At 45.0% G+C, this 20,218-nt stretch overlaps 1 protein-coding gene across 8 annotated transcripts in view; it reads left to right on the top strand.

Moving 5' to 3' along the window:
* Window positions 1-20,218, top strand: part of lrch2 (leucine-rich repeats and calponin homology (CH) domain containing 2) — a 107,268-nt gene that overhangs the window by 24,114 nt on the left and 62,936 nt on the right. For all 8 annotated transcript variants that reach the window (XM_078412268.1, XM_078412266.1, XM_078412270.1 and 5 more), the window contains exons 3-9: window positions 992-1,118; window positions 4,210-4,315; window positions 4,424-4,560; window positions 4,699-4,829; window positions 12,334-12,421; window positions 18,731-18,842; window positions 19,611-19,720. In XM_078412268.1, coding sequence (XP_078268394.1) covers window positions 992-1,118; window positions 4,210-4,315; window positions 4,424-4,560; window positions 4,699-4,829; window positions 12,334-12,421; window positions 18,731-18,842; window positions 19,611-19,720 — 811 coding nt within the window. The remainder of the gene's footprint in view (window positions 1-991; window positions 1,119-4,209; window positions 4,316-4,423; window positions 4,561-4,698; window positions 4,830-12,333; window positions 12,422-18,730; window positions 18,843-19,610; window positions 19,721-20,218) is intronic.

Genomic DNA, 20,218 nt, shown 5'->3' with positions numbered 1-20,218 from the left:
TATTGAAACATATAAGATTATTTAGGGATTGGACCAGCTAGAGGCAGGAAATATGTTCCCGATGTTGGGGGGATTCCAGAACCAGGGGCCACAGTTTAAGAATAAGGGGTAGGCCATTTAGAACGGAGATGAGAAAAACCTTTTTCACTCAGAGTTGTGAATCTGTGGAATTCTCTGCCTCAGACGGCAGTGGAGGCCAATTCTCTGGATGCTTTCAACGGAGAGTTAGATAGAGCTCTTAAAGATAGCGGAGTAAAGGGATATGGGAGAAGGCAAGAACGGGGCACTGATTGTGGATGATCAGCGATGATCACAGTGAATGGCAGTGCTGGCTCGAAGGGCCGAATGGCCTACTCCTGTACCTATTTTCTATTGTCTATTGAATCTTTCCAGAATTTCATCTTTCAGTGGGGCAATACACACTGAATTTGTGGAGCTGTGAAATATTTTACTAGCAAATTCTAGTATAAATCATGGTTGTTAGGAGTCTAGAGAATATTTATATGCAGGGTAATTCAGCAAAAAATTATTCTGAAGTTAAAATTATTGCCGCCTGTTGGGTGGATTTGTTTTTTTTGTTTTGAGTATTCACTTTATGCTGGAGCTCCTCAGTTTATGGAAGGCCTGACTTGTGGAAATCCAACTTTGCATATTCTACGATTATATGCTTTGTTAACCAAATAAATTTATGTGGGAATTTGCATAAAGTCTAATGGATATGATAAGGATGAATATAGAAATTGGATGATGCGGTACTGAAAGAAAACAAAGTAATATCTGAGGCTCAACTATTTGGGGCAATGGGTTTTTATATTGGTTTTGACGGAATTTGTTCATTTCTTACTTGCAGAAAAATCAGTTTACAAACAGTTCTGAGTATCTGAGCTCTTGTATAATCGTGGGAGTGGCTTTTATTCACCAGCTGTACCAGATTTATTTTCTTTTGAGGTTTAAGGCACTGCTTGGGTTTGAACTCTGTTTTCTTTTGTAGTCGAAATCTTCTATCAACATTGCCAAAATACCTGTTTAATCTTCCACTTAAAGTTTTAGTCGTGAGTAACAATAGGTTAGTTTCCCTACCGGAGGAAATTGGAAAACTCAAAGACCTAATGGAATTGGTAAGTCTGGGTTTCATTATATCATCATCATATATATACAGCCGGAAACAGGCCTTTTCGGCCCTTTAAGTCCGTGCCGCCCAGTGATCCCCGTACATTAACACTATCCTACACCCACTAGGGACAATTTTTACATTTACCCAGCCAATTAACCTACATACCTGTACGTCTTTGGAGTGTGGGAGGAAACCGAAGATCTCGGAGAAAACCCACGCAGGTCACGGGGAGAACGTACAAACTCCTTACAGTGCAGCACCCGTAGTCAGGATCGAACCTGAGTCTCCGGCGCTGCATTCGCTGTAAAGCAGCAACTCTACCGCTGCGCTACCGTGCTTTATAGCATCCATTCCTGCAAGTAAATTTGTTGTTCTTGCATGTATTGAAGGTTTAAATGTTTTGTGTAAGCACATTTGACCTAATCAGGCAGACAGTAACTAGAAATTTGATGTTTGTGCTCACTAAAAAATAAAATTCTAATCTAAGAATCGGAGGAATTAAAATACAAACAGAAGCCTGTACAAGTAATCATGCCAATGCTACACCTGACGATACAATGGAGCCTTGTTCTGTGAGGGGTATGCAAAGCACTTCATCTCGCTGCTCCCTTCAGCAAAAAAATATTAACTAGCCTGCAACCTTATCCCGTAATGCTCATTTCTATCTCCTACCCAACATTCGCAACAGGAAAGCTCTGGCAGGCTGTTTTTCCCCTGCTCTTGCTCTGCTGAAATCATCTCTTCATGTTTTGAATCTTTCTTCCCCCCCCCCCCATCCAGTCCCTTCCCACCAATATCTCAGACATCTTGCATGATCTCCACCTTTTCAACAACTTCCAATTCCTTCATCCTCACAGCATCAAAACCATGGACATCCAGTCCCTGTACACATCCATTCCCCATCAAGAATTTATTCTTACCTGTAACAATTTCTCTTTCATCTCCCACTTATACAAGTTAGTAGCATAGCCATGGCAGGCTGTTTGTTTCCCCCCTACTGCACCTACCTCTTCATTGCCTACATGGAACATTCTTTGTTCTGAAGCTCCTCTGGTATCACTTCCCAACTCTCTTTGCTACACTGATGAATGCATAGGTAACCTGTTCCACAGACCCGCTACCCACTAGAATCCTCCCTCACACAGCTTTCTTTCCCACCGCACCCTCTTTCACCCACCTTCTTCAATGCTCACTCCATCTCAATACCTCCACACTCCAAATTGGGTCCCTTTCCCACAATCTCACCTGCTCATCCCTCCTCCCTTATTTCGTTTCATCAGGTTCCATCATTTGCAGCCTCTGGTTACCCGCTCCAATCACTTCCCTGCCCTTTTCCCTACCAGATCTAACTTGATTGGTATGGTAAAATTGCACTTTTGTCTTGTGTGCTTTTGTAATATAATATGCAAGTTAATCCTCCAGAATATATCTGACTACTTCAAGAGCAATATTCAGTTTAGTCTTATTACAGATTGCAGCATTTTAGGTGCTTGTTCACACAGGTAGCTAATCTCTTCATGTTCCAGGCTTTTCAGCACTTAAGTAACACTTAAATCTGACCCACTCTTTGTCTTAAAAGATATAATTTCACAATTAAAATCGCTGTTGCAGTTTTGCTGATTTAATGGATCAAAATCCATTATAATGTAGCCCATTGTAACATTTTGTTCAGTAAATAATGATATTTTTGCTGTATATTATCAAAATTACCATATCATCCCTGATTTTATAGATTGATATGTTCAAGATATATCAATTTATAAAATCAGGGATGATAGGACAAATTTGAGGTGCCCAAATCTACACAATATTCCAGTTAAAGCCTAATCAGTGTCTTGCAGCAGTTCATCATCCAGGATCTTGATTTGTCTTTTCATTTTGCAGCTTGTCCTGCCTTTGAAGATCAATGAATTACAGTTTCTTAGATTATTCTGTCTGCTTATTAGGTAAAGGTTCTCTGCGTGGCTTCAGTGTGAATGAAGATTTGGCTATAATATTAATAGTTGAGTAGAAAGATGCATGTACTAAAACTGTGGAATCTGGCACGTTATAAATTGTAAGTTCCCTTATGAATCACATCTCAGGTTTAGTTTAGAGCTGCAGCGCGGAAACAGGCCCATAAGCCCACTGAATCCATGCCGTCCAGTGATCTCCGTACACACTAGAATTATCCTACACATTGCGGACAATTAAAAATCTTTACCAAAGTCAATTAACCAAAAAAACCTGTATGTCTTTGATTGTGGGAGGAAACAGGAACACCTGTTTCTGGGTAAACCATGTGGTCATGCAGGGTAGAACGTACAAACTACATAACGACAGTACTCTTAGTTAGGATTGAACCCGCCTGTAAGGCAGCAACTCTACTGCTGCGCCACTGTGTCGCCCGTAATTCACTCAACTGCATATTTGATGTCCTGTGGTTATGCTCTGTTTGCAAGAAGTAAACTTCACAGAATTCAAGTACAATAATTTGTCACATTCCCAGCTTACTTGTACTTCCAAAGGGATAATGAAAAATATTCCAAATTGAGCAAATGATGGCCATCATTATATGAAGACCATATCTGATACCTGTGATTCAGTTATGACAAACTATATTTTGAAACCATTCTGTGATTTCAGTTTCTCTCTGCGTTTCATGCTTTGCGTGATGATGTGACACTGGAACGTGTTGCTGATTATTCTGGGGGTGGGACGACATGTTTTCTGGGTTCTTTAAATCAAATTATTGAATGTGTGAATGGGGTGAATAAGTTCTTAATACAAAAGGAAAATATTGATGCTGAAAATCTGAACAGAAAATGTTTGAAATACTTGAGTAAGGCATCATCTATGGAAGGAGAAACAGAATAAACAAATGATCTCCCATCAATTTCGTGGCGGTCATTGCCTACAAATATTAACTTCCCCGACAAACACTGCCTGACTTTGCAGAGTACGTCCAGCATTTTCCAAGAGATTCCTAACTTCAAAAATGCAAGCCAGGTTTGTCAGGATGCTTAGTAAAGAACAGATTGTAAAGCGTCATAGTCAGAAAAACCAACAATGAAATACACTTGGTTTAATTTTAATATGCTCTATTTTGTTCACAGGATGTTAGCTGCAATGAGATTCAAATCCTTCCTCACCAAATGGAAAAGCTTCAATCACTCAGAGAATTGAATATTAGGAGAAATCATCTGCATGTATTACCCGAAGGTAAAAAAAGTCTGCTTTTTACTTTCCTGAAGAGGACAAATTTGTCTGTTGATGATTTTTTAAACATTTATTAATCTGTCTATTAATATAATTCTCATTTTTTTCCAGAATTAGCAGAACTTCCTCTTGTAAAATTAGACTTTTCCTGCAATAAAGTGACCAAAATACCCATCAGTTTTAGAAAGCTCAAATGCCTTCAGGTTATAATATTAGATAACAACCCAATGCAATCTCCTCCAGCGCAGGTTTGTACAAAATATGTTCAGAGTTGTGTAATATTAGTTTGTTTTGGAGCAAACTTTTTTATTGTATGACATTTAAATATAATTCATTAGTTAACATAATGCATTGAGTTCCTTAAAAATAAACTTAATTTTCTGCAGATTTGTATCAAAGGTAAAGTACATATATTCAAGTTCCTGAATATCCAATCATGTCGCATAGACAAGAAGCCAGATTCTTTGGATCTTCCTTCTTTGGATAAGAGATCACATCCTCAAGCCCTTACAGATAGGTTAGTTTTGCATTTGATATAAAGTGGTATTGTTGCATGGAAACAAAGTGTTGTGAACCTGACTTTTAAAATAGACTTGACATTTTCTACTAATTTTGCCTATGTGTGAAAAAGCAAATAGTCCTCAAGCAAATGAGTAGTAGTTCTTAGCTCCAAGGAATAACAAGATAACCATTTCCAATATTCATGTTCAGGATTGTTTTAAATTTCTACCAAATCAATTTTTGAAGGTCTATGGAGAAGAGAAATTCTGTTTGCATCATGGCTTAAAAAACAGTTGAACAGCCATAAAATTTGGAAATCTAGTGTTGATGAAGTCAGCTATCATATAGCAATAAAGACCAGAAAAATGCATAATGACATTAAAAATGGTGTGGTATGCTTGCAAATGAAAATTTCACTGATTCATCCAGTCCAGTCTCAGTTACTTCTACAAGAACTGTTGCATATATAATACTAGTACATTACGCAAGCCAACAAAATAAGCCAGCTAAGTATGGTTCAAATCAACAGGATCAGGTTCAAATCAACAGAAAAGTAGCACTGAAATCCTGCTTTTGGGTTTCTGATAAATGCATTAACTAAATAGGCTGTGTTGTGTACATCAATTTTCTGACTACCTTTCTGATCACTGATTTCATTGGTAACTTCACTCTTGAAAGAATTATAACTACCAACTCTTAACAACAGCATTATACAATTCCAAATGCTGTCTTCAACTACATCCCACACTTGGAAATCTTGTAATATGCTCTAAGCTTTTTGAGTTGATAATAAGGTTTAATTAAGTTTGAAAACTCACAGTATTAATGTAACTTTCCTAAATTATTCTAATTTGCACTAATACTTGCATTTACATGAATTCAGATTTAGTGAGGTGGGTTTTAGTAGAGAGTGTGATAAAGTACAGTTGGGATTCGGATGCTTGGTTCTACTATTTGTCTCCCAGGTCTTGGTCATAGTTGGGTTGATGCAGTTTTTCCATAGGTTGCTGTAATACACCAGAGATATAAGAACATCATCGGTAGGAAAAGGAATGAGGTACTGCAAAATGAGTTTAGGAAGTTGTGTAAAAGGCTAAAAAGCTGGACCTCCAGGGTAGTCATAGAGTGATACAGGGTGGAAACAGCCCCTTCGGCCCAACTTGCCCACACTGGCCAACAGTGTCCCAGCTTGCACTAGTCCCACTTGCCTGCGCTTGGTCCATATCGCTCCAAACCTGTCCTATCCATGTACCTGTCTAACTGTTTCTTAAACGATGGGATAGTCCCAGTCTCAACTACCTCCTCTGGCAACTTGTTCCATTCACCCCTTGTGTGAAAAAGTTGCCCCTCCGATTCCTATTAAATCTTTTCCCCTTCACCTTGAACCTATATCCTCTGGTCCTCGATTCCCCTACTCTGGGCATGAGACTGCATCTACCCGATCTATTCCTCTCATGATTTTTTACACCTCTATAAGATCCCCCTCATCCTCCTGCGCTCCATGGAATAGAGACCCAGCTTACTCAACCTCTCCCTATAGCTCACACCTTCTGGTCCTAGCAACATCCTCGTAAATCCTTTCTGAACACTTTCAAGCTTGACAATATCTTTCCTATAACATGGTGCCCAGAACTGAACACAATATTGTAAATGCGGTCTCACCAACGTCTTATACAACTGCACCATGACCTCCCAACTTCTCTGCTCAATATTCTGACTGATGAAGACCAAGTGCCAAAAGCCTTTTTTAGCACCTTATCTACCTGCGACTCGACCTTCAAGGAACCATGCACCATGTACTTCTAATTCCCTCTGCTCTACAACACTATCCAGAGGCCTACCATTTACTGTGTACCCTTGTTCAACGTCGCAAAATGCAACACCTCGTACTTCTCTGTGTTAAATTTCATTAATCATTCCTCCGCCCACCTGGCCAATCGATCCAGATCCTGCTGCAATCTTTCGCCACCATATTCATTATCTGCAAAACCACTCACTTTTGTATCATCAGCAAACTTGCTAATCTTGCCCCGTATGTTCTCATTCAAATCATTGATGCAGATGACAAACAGTAATGGGCCCAGCACCGAACCCTGAGGCAAACCACCAGTCACTGGCCTCCAGTCTGAGAAGCAACCTTCCACCATCACCCTCTGCTTCCTTCCATGGAGCCAATTTGCTATCCATTCAGCTATCTCTCCTTGGATCCCATGCAATCTAACCTTCCAGAGCAGCCTACCATGTGGAACCTTTTCGAATGCCTTACTGAAATTCATGTACAGCTCTGCCCTCATCAACCTTTTTGGTCATGTCTTCAAAAAAATCAATCAGATTTGTGAGACACGACCTCCCACATACAAAACCATACTGACTATCCCTAATCAGCCCTTGCCCATCCAACTGCCCGTATAACCTATCCCTCAGAATACTCTAGTAACTTTCCAACTACAGATGTTAAGCTCACTGACCTACAGTTCCCAGTATTTTCCCTGCAGCCCTTCTTGAATAGAGGCACAACATTTGCCACCCTCCAGTCTTCCGGCACCTCTCCTGTATTTAAGGACGACTCGTAAATTTCAGCCAGGGCTCCCGCAATTTGCTCTCTAGTTTCCCACAATGTCCTCGGATATATCTGATCAGGGCCTGGAGATTTGTCTACCTTCATACATGACAGTACCTTCAGAACTTCTTCGACGGTAACACTGACTGCTCTCAAGACACTTCCATTGACTGCCCTAAGTTCCTCCGTCCTACTGTCTTTCTCTTCAGTAAATACAGAGGAGAAATACTCATTGAGGACCTTGCCCATCTCATGTGGCTCCTCACAGAGGTGACCGCTTTGATTCCTGAGAGGTCCCAGTCTCTTTTTCTAGTTACCCTTTTCCCACTTATGGATTTATAAAATCTTTTGGGATTGTCCTTAATGCTACCTGCCAGAGCTATCTCCTGGCCCCTTTTTACCCTTCTGATCTCCTTTTTCAGTTTACTCTGCATTACTTCCAGTGCCATGTGCTCGTGAGGGTAAAAACGGGAATATTGGGCAGATGAATGTGCAGCTGAGGAGTTAATGCAGGGGGCAAGGATTCAGATTTTTGGACCATTAGGATCTCTTCTGGGGCAGAGGTGACATGTAGAAGAGGGATGGGTTGTACCTGAGCTGGAGGAGAGCCAACATCCTGGCATGCAGGTTGTTACTACTAGACGGGTGGGTTTTACTAGATTGGCCAGGAGGCAGGATCCTTTGCAGAACTGAGGCAGGTGAGCGGCTGGAAATCGGTATGGATGATGAAAGAAAGTTAAGTTTGATAGGCACAAGCATGGCATGGAGCAAGGAAGGATTGTTGGTTTGAATTGCACTTATTTTGATACAAGAGGCCTAACGGGTAAGGCAGATCATCTCAGGGCATGGATAGATACGTGTGACTGGGATGTAGCCATTACCAAAACCTGGTTAAGAGAGAGAACTGGCAGTTTAATGTTCCAGGGTACAGATGCTACAGGAGAGATAGCGGTGGGGCTAAGAGAGGAGGTGGTGCTACCTTATGCTTGAGGATAGCACAGCAGTAGTCTGAGATGACATTACTGATGAATTGTCCAGTGAGGCAATATGGATGGAGCTGAGAAACAAGAAAAGGATTACCACTTGGTGGGAGTGTAGTGCAGACCGTCAAATAGTTGACGGGAATTAGAAGAGCAAATATGCTAGGAGATTGCAGGCAGCTGCAGGACTAATAAAGTTGGCATAATAGGGGATTTTAACTTTCCCATTATTGATTGGGACTGTCCTAGTGCAAAAGGTTTAGACAGGGCAGAATTTGTCAAATGTGTTTAGGAAAGTTTCCCCAGGTAAAATGCAGAAGGCCCCACACTGGAGAGGGCACCGCTTGCTCTAAGCGGAAATTCAGAAGGGCAAGTCACTGAAGTGTTTGTGGATGAGCCTTTGGGGACCAGCAACCATGGATCTATTAGCTTTTTGATAGTTATAGATAAAAACAGGGCGGAGCCATGAATTAAAATTCTAAATTGAGGCAATGCCACTTTGGTATTTGACAGGAACTCGCTCAAGTTGATTGGAACAGGTCGTTTGCAGGAAGTGGGACGTCTGGAAAGTGGGATGATTTCAAAAGTGTGGTGACAAGAATTCAGAGAATGCATGTTCCTGTTAGAGTGAAGGGCAAGGCAGGTGGGCTTAAGGAAGCTTGGATGACGAGAAATAATGGGGCTGTGGTCAAGAAAAAGGAGGCATGGAACAGGAATATACAGCTGGGAGCAAGTGTATCCCTGGAGGAGTTTTGGGAACTGAGGAGCATGCTAAAGAAGGAAATTAGGAGGGGAAAAAAAGGTGGCAGGCGATTGCTCTGGCAGATAATATTAAGGATAATTCAAAAAGATTTTATGTACATTAAGGTCATAAGTGAAGCAGTAGAATTAAGCCATTCGGCCCACACAAGTCTACTCCGCCATTCAATCATGGGTGATCCATCTCTCCCTCCTAACCTCATTCTCCTGCCTTATCCCCATAAGCCCTGACACCTATACTAATCAAGAATCTATATCTGCCTTAAAAGTATCCACTGACCGCCTCCACAGCTTTCTGTGGCAATGAATTCCACAGATTCACCACCCTCTAACTAAAGATATTTCTCCTCATCTCCTTCCTAAAAGAACGTCCTTTAATTCTGAGGCTATCACCTCTAGTTCTATACTCTCCCACGAGTAGAAACATCCTCTCCACATCCACTCTATCCAAGCCTTTCACTATTCTGTATGTTTCAGTGAGATGCCCCCTCATTTTTCTAAACTCCAAGTACAAGTCCAGTGCCGACAGACGCTCATCGTAGGTCAACCTACTCATTCCTAGGATCATTCTTGTCAACCTCCTCTGGAACCTCTCCAGAGTCAGCACATCCTTCCTCAGATATGGTGTCCAAAATCGCTCACAATATTCCAAATGCAGCCTTACCAGTGCCTTATGGAGCCTCAGCATTACATCCCTGAGGGGGAAAAAAGGTAACCAGACAGAGAATAGGGCCACTCAGAAACTCAGTGGTCATATCTGTGGAGCTGCAGGAAATAGGCAAGGTCCTCTAGAGTATTTCTCATCTGTTTTATACCGTGGAGAAAGATGTGAAGACTGGGGAACTTGAGGACAGGCAAGGAGGTGCTGAACAACCTAATGCATATGTAGACAAATCTCTCGGGCTGATCAGATATAACTGAGGACAATATGGGAAGCTAGAGAAGAAATTGCAGGTCGCCTGGGTGAGATTTAAGAGCCATAATTAAATACAGGTGAGGTGCCAGAAGACTGGAGGGTTGCAAATGTTGTGCCTCTGTTTAAGAAGGGCTGTAAGGAAAAGCCTTGGAACTATAGTCCGGTGAGTCTAACATCTCTGGTCAGAAAGTTACGAGAGAATATTCTGAGGGATAAGATATACATGCATTTAGATAGACATGGGCTGATTAGGGATAGTCCGCATGGTTTTGTACTTAGGAGATTGTGTCTCATCAATCTGTGTTTTTTGAAGATGTAACCAATAAAATTGATGAAGGCAGACGTGTAAATGTTGTCTGTGGGTTTCAGCAAGGCATTTGCCAAGGCTCTGCAAGGTAGGTTGCTCTGGAAGGTTAGATCGCATAGGATCCAAGGATAGCTAGTCAATTGGATAGAAAATTGGGTCATAGAAGGAAGCAGATGGTGGTGGTGGAAGGTTATTTTTCGGGCTGGATGCCCGTGACGGTGGTGCTTCAAGGATCGGTGCTGGACCCATTGCTGTGTGTGGTTTAGATCAGTGCTTCTTAAACTATTTCAGTGTCATTCATCCTTGAGTATCACAAAATTTCATTCACCCCAGACTACATTTTCTTGTGTTTTTTTGTAATTTTCATCTTATTCTCCCTTGTGAGAAAAAATATATAAATATCTGAATAAATTAAGTAATTCACCCCTCTACTTTCATTCACCCCAAAATAATTTCGTTCACCCTTGGGTGAACCATTCACCAGTTTAAGAAGCACTGGTTTAGATCAACGATCTGGATGAGAATGTACAAGTCATGATTAGTAAGTATGCAAATAACACTGAAGTATTGTAGATAGCAAAGGTAGTTATGAAAGATTTCAGCAGGAACTTGATCAGTTGGGCAAGTGAGCAGAGGAATGGTTAATGAAGTTTAATGCAGATAATTGTGAGGTGTTGCATTTTGAGAAATCTAACCAGGGCAGGACCTTCACAGTAAATGGCAGGGCTCTGGGGAGTGCTGTCGAGCAGAGGGCTATAGGAGTTGAGGTACAAATCTCTTTGAAAGCAGTGTCACAGGTAAATAAGGTGGTCAAGAAGCCTTTTGGCACACAAGTCAAGGTTTTAAGTGAAGTTGCAGATGTGTTACAGTTCAATTGTTTCTTTATTATCACATATACCAATGTACAATGAAATGCTACTTTTGCATACAGATCCGCAAGACTATCACTTCATTAGCACCATCCCCCAGTTAGTACAGAATGTACAGTACAGCCCACTGAGTCTACACCGATCAGCCAAAACATTATGACCACTGACAGGTGAAGTGAATAACATTGGTTATCTTGTTACAATGGCACCTGTCAAGGGGTGGGATATATCAGGCAGCAAGTGAACAGTCAGTTCTTAAAGTTGATGTGTTGGATGCAGGAGAAATGGGCAGGAGTAAAGACCTGAGCGACTTTCAAGGGCCGAATTGTTATGGCCAGACGACTGGGTCAGACCATCTCTGAAATGGCAAGGCTTGTGGGATGCTCAGCGACTTGTGGTGGCACTTAGATTGATGCCAGCACATTGCTTTGATACGATAACTGATGAAGTGTCCATGCTTTCTGCATTATAAATGGCAGCACATTGTGAAGAATGTGCAGTACTTATGCTGCCAACAGCTTTCAGGATCTTTTCACATCCGCACTAACCTAGGCCCTCCCATTTAAATTGTTTTAAAATGTAAATGTATTCAAACATTTATGACAATCAGAGGCTGAATCTATTAAAATGTATATAAACAATTAAAATACCCAAGTTAAAATATTAACTTTTAAACATTTAAAACATTTCTAAACATGACTTTTAAAAAATAAGTTTTTTTTAATATTGCTCCTTTCAAAATCAGCAGAGAAAACTATGTGGTTCAAGCTGCTCGGCTGTGGGTTCCCTAGGGAACAAGGGCTGAAGAGCAGAGGAAGCACAGTTGCTAACAACATTTGACCTTGTTCATTTGTGTGGAAATCTCGCAACTATTGCCGTTACTTGGATAACTGTCAGTTTGCCCCAAATTCTGCAGCAATAAATTCAAGTAACTCACTTCATGCTCAGAACTGCTGACTGGTGCGGAATTTGGAAAAAGGTTCACGCTATGGATGTATTGAATTAATTACAAAGATAATGTAATTATTAAGTTTAGATTCTACGGAAATAGTTGTAAATTAAGTAAAAGGATGTGTATGATTTTCCCTTGCACTTAATTCAGCTGTATAATCTTTAATTTACTTTCCAGCATGGAAGATTTTTATCCAGTTAAAAACCATGGTCCTGATTCGGGCATTGGTAGTGACAATGGTGATAAACGATTGTCTACAACTGAAGTAAGTTCATGTTAATTGCATTAATTTATTTTGCGTTAATAGATGTAAACAGTCAACAACATTATGAAAGCATTAATTTTCAATTGATTAGCTCTAGTTTCGGTTCATTACTAGACCGAGTGGACCCGTTGGGCCCAAACCTCTCCTGCATTGGTGCAGTACCCTCTCCTTCCCCACTCCCTCGCTCCCCCACCCCACTCCCTCCCCCCCACTCACCCACTCCATCCCCCACAACCCCCCCTTATCCCCCCCCTCCTCCCATCCCCCCCACAGCCACTCACCCACTCCATCCCCCCTCAACCCCCCAAACCTCTCCTGCATTGGTCTAGCACCCGCCCCTCTCCCACTCCCCCCTTCCCCTCCCTCCTCATCCACTCCATCCCCCTCAACCCCCCTTATCCCCCCGCCCCCCTCACCCACTCAACCACTCCTTCCCCCCTCAACCCCCCCTATCCCCCTATCCCCCCAGGCGTTTGCGCCATCGCAAAGTCAAAATATCATGCCGAAGCATCGTAAGTCGGGGAGCATCTGTATTAGATCACATGGCCGGAAGCAAGCTGTGGCTCGCTACGGATTGCTGCCGTTTGGACCATCGCAGAGTCGAAATATCGTAAGTGAAAGCATCGTAAGTCGTGGAGCATTTGTCTTAGATCAACGGGCCCCAACTGCGCACTCGCGGACCTTCTGCCATTGTGACGTCGAAAACGCAGCTCGTGGGTGTGGGCGAGGAGCGTCCCCCGGGTCAGCCATAGGTGTAAGGTCAGGTGTGGGGCACGGTGCATTTATTAAAGTTTATTCAGCGACAGTGGAAGCTGGACGGTTCAGCAGCTGGACGGCTCAGCAGTGTCCCACCCCCTCCTCATTGGCCGCCACTCCCATCACTCTGGCGGGTTCCGCCCCCCCCGGCGGACATCGTGGGGCCCCCCTCATTGGACACCCGTCACTCGGGTGGGTCCCATTGTGACGTTGCACGCTGAAGAAGGCCAGGGTAAGTTGAGAAGTTAATTTTTAAACTTTAAAATGTCAATAACTTTAAAAATATAAGACCAAATTGAATGAAACTTAAGTAATACAGACCCCAGAACAATGGTGAGTAAGGTGGGAGTAAAATTGTCACGCTAACTGCGGATGGTACGCCATGGTGCAGTGCAGGTTAAGTCCAAGTAGGTGAGCCCTGGCTGACCACAGTTCGGAGATGAATTGCGGCCCCTGGTCGGACGTGATGTTGAGCGGCACTCCAAATCTGGCAATCCAGTGTGCCGCCAAGGCACAGGCACAAGTAGCAGCAGAAGTGTCTGGCAGTGGAACTGCTACCGGCCACCGCGTGAAACGGTCGACTACGGTCAGGAGGTGGGTGAAGCCCCGAGAGGGCGGCAGCAGCCCACGATGTCCACGTGGATGTGGTCGAACCGCTGGCGAGGAACGATGAACTCCTGGAGCGACGCTCGCACATGCCGTTTTACTTTGGCAGTTTGGCACGGGATGCAGGTGCGCGCCCAATGCCCAACCTGTTTACGTAACCCGTGCCACATGAAACGGGAAGCCACGAGCGCTGTCGTCACCTGAATGGAAGGGTGGGCCAGCCCGTGGAGCACCTCGAACACTCTGCGCCGCCAGACAACGGGAACGATGGGGCGCAGCTGCCCAGTTGATACATCGCACAGCAGCGTTGCGCCCTCAATGCCACAGAGAACGTCCTCCAACCGTAGACCCGAAACAGCGGTATGATAGGTGGACATCTCATCGTCCGTCAACTGAGCCGCCGCCAGGGCTGAGTAGTCGATGCCATCGGCCACTTGCAGGATGGCGTGGACCGCGGGTCGAGACAAGGCGTAGGCCACTCTGTTGTCTTTGCCCCCAATGAAACGGATGGAGGTAGTGTACTCCGAGACGAAAGCTAACTGCCGCTGCTGGCGAGCTGACCACGGGCCAGACACCTTGGCGAACGCAAAGGTGAGGGGCTTGTGGTCAGTGTACGCGGTGAAGGTTCGCTCCTCGAGGAAGTAGCGGAAGTGGCAGGCTGCGAGGTAAAGGGCGAGGAGCTCGCGGTCAAAGGCACTGTAGTTCCGCTGTGCGCCACTCAATCTGCTGTTCTAGCACCGCCCCAACCGCCACATCTGTAGCGTCGACCGTCAGGCTGGTTGGTGCATCCGCCTGTGGGTGCACGAGCATCGTGGCCGCAGCCGGGGCTTCCTTGGCGTGTTGGAACGCCGCCACCGCATTGTCAGTCCATTCGACCTCCTTGAGCTTGCCCTCCATGAGGTGGAGCGGCGGGCGCATGATCCGGGCCGCAGACGGCACAAATCGGTGGTAAAAGGCCACCATCCCAACGAACTCCTGGAGGCCCCTCACGGTGGTCGGGCGTGGAAACTGGCACACTGCGTCCACCTTGTCCGGGAGCGGCAGTGCCCCATGCGGAGTCACGTGGTGGCCCAGGAAATTGACGTCACCCCGAAACGGCATTTGGCAATGTTGATGGCCAGCCAATGATCGCTGAGGTGCTGGCATAGCTGGCGGAGATGGGTAGCATGCTCCTGTCTCGAGCGGCTTGCCACCAAAAGCGTCCCTCTCCGAAGTTGAGGGAGAGCGTGCGCACCCCATATGAGCGGATTGGTGTCCCGTTTGCTGTGGCGAGGAGGGGGCCGCGTTTACCATAGAAGGGGGTCATCGTTCGAAGGGGGAAGAATGCTCACCTCAGCCCCTGTGTCCACAAGGAAACGAGCCCCGGTATGGCGATCCCACGCAAAAACGCGATAAATCTGGTCGACCGCTGAAGCAATCACTGACGGCCGGCCCCTGCGTTTCCTGGGAACGAGCAGGGTTGCCGGCATTGACGGGCTGGAGGTCCTCAGCGGCAGTGAAAGTAGCACTAGCCCCCTCTGCTGGCGTCTGTGGAAACGGGCGGCTGTGTGGGCTGAACCGACCACCAGCGACCTCTGGTACCGTGCGGAGGAACTGACGGCAGGCTGCGCGGGAAAGAAGCGCTGCGGCCGGGTGTGCCGTTGCAGCCAGGTCCCACCGCGAAGGACGTCGAGGAGCGGTGGAGACGTGATCGATCAAGGCACCGACCTGCGGATTGTCGTCGGACATCGGAGGAACGTCCAGCGCGTCGAGGGCCAGCTGATGGGCCATCCAGAGTTCATCGGCGCGCTCGCCCACCGTCTGCATGTCGGTAAACGGGTCGTTGGTGAGCTGCTGGCGGAGGTCAGACGGCAGCTGCTGCAGGTAAGCGTGTTTAAATAAAAAGCAGGGCTTGTGGTCGCCCATGAGGGCCAGTATATCGCCCAGCAGTACCGACGGGCGGCGGTCACCCAGGCCAGTCATCCATAGGATCTGGGTCACCCGCTCGGCCTCGCTGAGGCTGAACTTCCTTAGGAGAAAGGCCTTGAGGCTCTCATACTTATTACCTGCCGGGGGGATGCGGAGGAAAGGTTTGACCCGTCGCACAGTGGCCTGGTCGAGGGCACCGATAACGTAAAAGTACTTGGTTGCGTCGGCTTTCACTCCCCGCAGTGCAAACTGCTCCTCGGCCTGGTCAAACCAGAAATCAGGGTTGTCGGTCCAAAGGGGAGGCAGCTTCAACGCCACGGCGTGGAGAGGTTCAGAGGCGGCTGACCAGCAGGGCCGGGTAGTGCGTGTTGAGGAACGTTTGAGTCTATCGCGACTTGCAAGGAAATGTCGAGGGTCACCAGTGTAGGGGGTCTGGATGCAGTAGGAATCAGGCGAGACGTCAGGTAGGTATTAACAGTAATTTTAATGCAGCAACAGAACATCCACAGTCTCTTCAGTCTCAAGCACGAGTTATCTCTCTCGCCCCTTCAGGCAAACCCCGTAGCACTTGTCCCTTCCCCAGCCCTGTCGAGGGGGATGATCCAGGGAGTGGCCTAATCCCCGGGTACCGCCACACCATGGATGTTGTTGCAGACTCAATGGAACAAATAGCCTTTCCACCCTGCAGTGTGATTACCTGTAACTAAAGCTTTAAATATGTGAAATTAAAACTCATCTAGCTTGATGAAGAATCATGCAAATTGAAAAGGGTTATTTGAGGAGTCTTAAGTTTTGAGTGCCTGGCTGTTTGGCCATTGGTTTCTTGGATTTTGTGATTTGACAACAATGACCAGCAAGTGGCAGTAGACTCCAGGTAATTCTGCTTTTACAATTTATTTTCTCCCAAGCGAACTCCTAACAAGCATTCAGCTATGTTTTATTTGCTGACACTTTGTGGTGGATTTTAACTTGTTTTAAAAAATAAATAAATCTAGTTTTCATTTTATTGAAGACTTGCGACACTTAAATTATTGTCATATGAAAGCTGGTACCTTTACAAGGGATTTCTTAAATTCATTTTTTTATCCCACATTTTTGTGCTTCAATTTAGCCACCGAATTTAGCACCAATCAATTGTGAGATTCCTCAATGAAAATAAAAATCCCAGGAAATGAAGGCAAATTATTGATTTAGGAAATTGGCTTAATGGTAGGAGTCTGAAGGAATAATGGTTGATTCTGACTACTGGTGATCTACAAGAATTTGTGTTATGTCTATAACTGTTCTTGTAAGCAACATTGTCGTACTCAAGTTTAGTGATAGCATAAAGATTTATATTTGAAATGTTAAATTGCAATTTAAATTGAACAACAGAAAAAAAATACTGGCAAATGGACGTGTCAGAAAATGTAAGATCATATTATTAAGACATAGTAAAGATTAGTACCTCTCAATGCTAAAAAACGAGATAGTAGCGATCCATGTGTATCATAAAAATATGTGATGAGAAAGGATAATAAACTGCCTGTTAATGTAGGGCCCAAATACAAGAGGGCAGAAGTTGTACTCCAGTTATTTAAAGCATTGTTTTAATGTGGCTGGAGTACTGAGAACAATTGTGGATATAGTGGATCAGGAAGGATTTGTTGGATTTGGGAATGCAAGTTAGGTTTAAGACAATGTATCTGGGCTCGAGTAGCAAATTCTGAGTTTGCACTAGCCAGCATTTTATTCAACAACAACAGTTCAACAGTTCAACAGAGCTTTATTTGTCATTCGGTACCAAGGTACCGAACGAAACTACATAGCAGTCACACACAAAAAGAACACAAGACACATGACCCCAACACAAACGTCCATCACAGTGACTCCAAACACCCCCTCACTGTGATGGAGGCAACAAAACTTCCACTCTTCCCCACGCCCACGGACAGACAGCTCGTCCCCGACCGACCCGCACAGTCCCCGCAAGGGGATGGAAGTCCCCGCGGCCGAGTCGCACCCGGCGCTGAGACGTCTCGCGGCCGAACCGGGCGATGGAAGGCTCCGCGACCGAACCGGGCGATGGAAGGCTCCGCGACCGAGCCGTGCGCAGCTAAGTCCCGCGGCCGAGCCGCACCGGGCGATGTTAGGCCCCGCGGCCGAGCTGCACCGGGCGATGGAAGGCCCCGCGGCCAAGCCGCACCGGGCAATGTTAAGTCCAGTGGCCGAGCCGCACCAGCGATGAAAAGTCCCGCGGCCGAGCCGCGCCGGGCGATGTTAGGCCCCGCGGCCCAGGCACTGTTAAGTCCAGCGGCCGAGCCGCACCAGCGATGTTAGGCCCCGCGGCCGAGCCGCACCGGGCACTGTTAAGTCCAGCGGCCGAGCCGCGCCGGGCGATGTAAAGTCCCGCGGCCGAGCCGCACCGGGCACTGTTAAGTCCAGCGGCCGAGCCGCACCAGCGATGTTAGGCCCCGCGGCCGAGCCGCACTGGGCAATGGAAGGCCCCGCGGCCAAGCCGCACCGGGCACTGTTAAGTCCAGCGGCCGAGCCGCGCCGGGCGATGTTAAGTCCAGCGGCCGAGCCGCACCGGGCGATGTTAAGTCCAGCAGCCGAGCCGCACCGGGCGATGGAAGGCCCCGCGGCCGAGCCGCACCCCGCGCCGTGAGGAAGAGACCTAAAGAGAAAGGTTTCCCCCACCCCCCCCACCCACACCACCACCCCCCCCACCCACACCACCCCCCCCCATCCACACCACCACCCTCCCACACATACACAACCAAAAAACAAAAAAAACCATCCCAACACCGACACGCAACAAAAAAAAAAGGAAAAAAGACGAACAGACTGCTAGCGAGCCGCAGCCGTTAGGCGCCGCCACTTCCGCCACTCCCTGGAATATCGAAAGTTAAACTTAATTTGATTGAAGGAAAAATAAACAATGGTAAATAGTAAAATGTATTCATGATTAATGTTCCAAATCTTGAATGTTTCGGCAATTAGACGAGGGCCAGGTAGCCAGGTTCTATTTGGAAACTGATTTCGTGTTTATCTGTTTAGCCCTCAGATGATGATACAGTTAGCCTACATTCACAATTATCTGAAATAGCCAAGGATATTCCTCTGAAATCAGACAATCATTTGGCTGGGAATAAAGTAAATTCCCATAAGAGTAAGTACATTGCAGATGTTTTACTTCATTGAATTTTATGTATGAATGTACTTATTTATCGCCGTTTTATTCCCAACCTATTTCCTTGAAAATGCTGACTTTTTGGTGAATTGGCATCAAAATGAGAGCTGGGTAACTTTTTAGTTGTTGACTACTTTAGAAAATTGGTAGGTTGTTGTTATAGTGGCAACACTTGAAGTCTGTGGCTTCCAAAGACTAAACTATTAGTCGGAGCTGCTGGGTGATCAAGAATGCTAATTATTTTCCTCGGTAATGTGCAAAGTGGTTGAAAGAGATTGAAATCAAAATGCTCCTTGTTCATGTAGATTGGCTGCTTGTGGAATTATAGTATTAAATTAAAGCAGGAATGAGTGGAACTATTCAGCAAAGCAAGCAGCATCAGTGGAGAGAGAGAAAACCAGAATGGACAATTCGGGTTCATGTCCTATTTTCAAAACTGGGAAAAATAATCTTTGTTTTCAAATTTATGGCCTCCCCATTTCCTATCTTTGTATTTGTCTCTACCCTGTATCACTCAAATTTCTGTGTAAATGCACATTGTTAAGCAAATTCACAAGACCACAAAATATCACATTTTTTCTGTAAAATAGGGTGAATGTTTTGTTAGGTGAGAAGCACTATTGATGGAATTTGGTGAGATAATATGAAAAATGATGGTTTGCGGGATTTTCTTAAATAATTTGAAACTTTGCACCAGTTTCAAGTGATTTTTTTTTCTTTCTGCATTTCCTATTTTTTGTATTTTAGGCTCACTGGATCAGGAGCATTTTGACTTTATTGAGAACGCAGAAGAGGAGGAAACACCGTCATCTGAAGCAGATGTTCATCCAAGAGTTCCATTTGTGACCTGTATAAAAGTAAGATGATCATCTATCCATATAAGGGTAACTGATAAAAACATGCATCTCTGTGAACATCAGTGCTTATAATCTTTGAATGCATGATATTTTATCACTTTGTTTATTTATTAAATATAATTTAACACAGACCTCTTTAGCCTTAATATTGGATTACACACAGATGCAAAGCTGCTGTCTTACAGCTATAGGGACCTGTATGAATCTTGGATGGGTGCTCTAGTTTCCCGCTACATCCCATAGGTATGATTCTTTTGCCACTTACCTACATATCAGAATAATTTACAGTATGCTAACTGTTTTGGCAAATTAATTAGCTACTGTAAATTATCCTGAGGTGTAGTAAGTGGCAAAAGAATCACAAGGAGAGTGGATGGAAGATCAGGCACAGAATGGAGCAGAGGGCTGATCCTATCACGCTACAGAGTGTCAGATGGGCTGAATAATCTCCCTCTGTTTCACAATGTCAGCATAATACCCCAATCTTGGATATTCCAG

Source organism: Rhinoraja longicauda, chromosome 15 (genome assembly GCF_053455715.1).
Source record: "Rhinoraja longicauda isolate Sanriku21f chromosome 15, sRhiLon1.1, whole genome shotgun sequence".
Lineage (NCBI taxonomy): Eukaryota > Metazoa > Chordata > Chondrichthyes > Rajiformes > Arhynchobatidae > Rhinoraja > Rhinoraja longicauda.
This window is presented reverse-complemented; position numbering and strand designations above follow the sequence as displayed.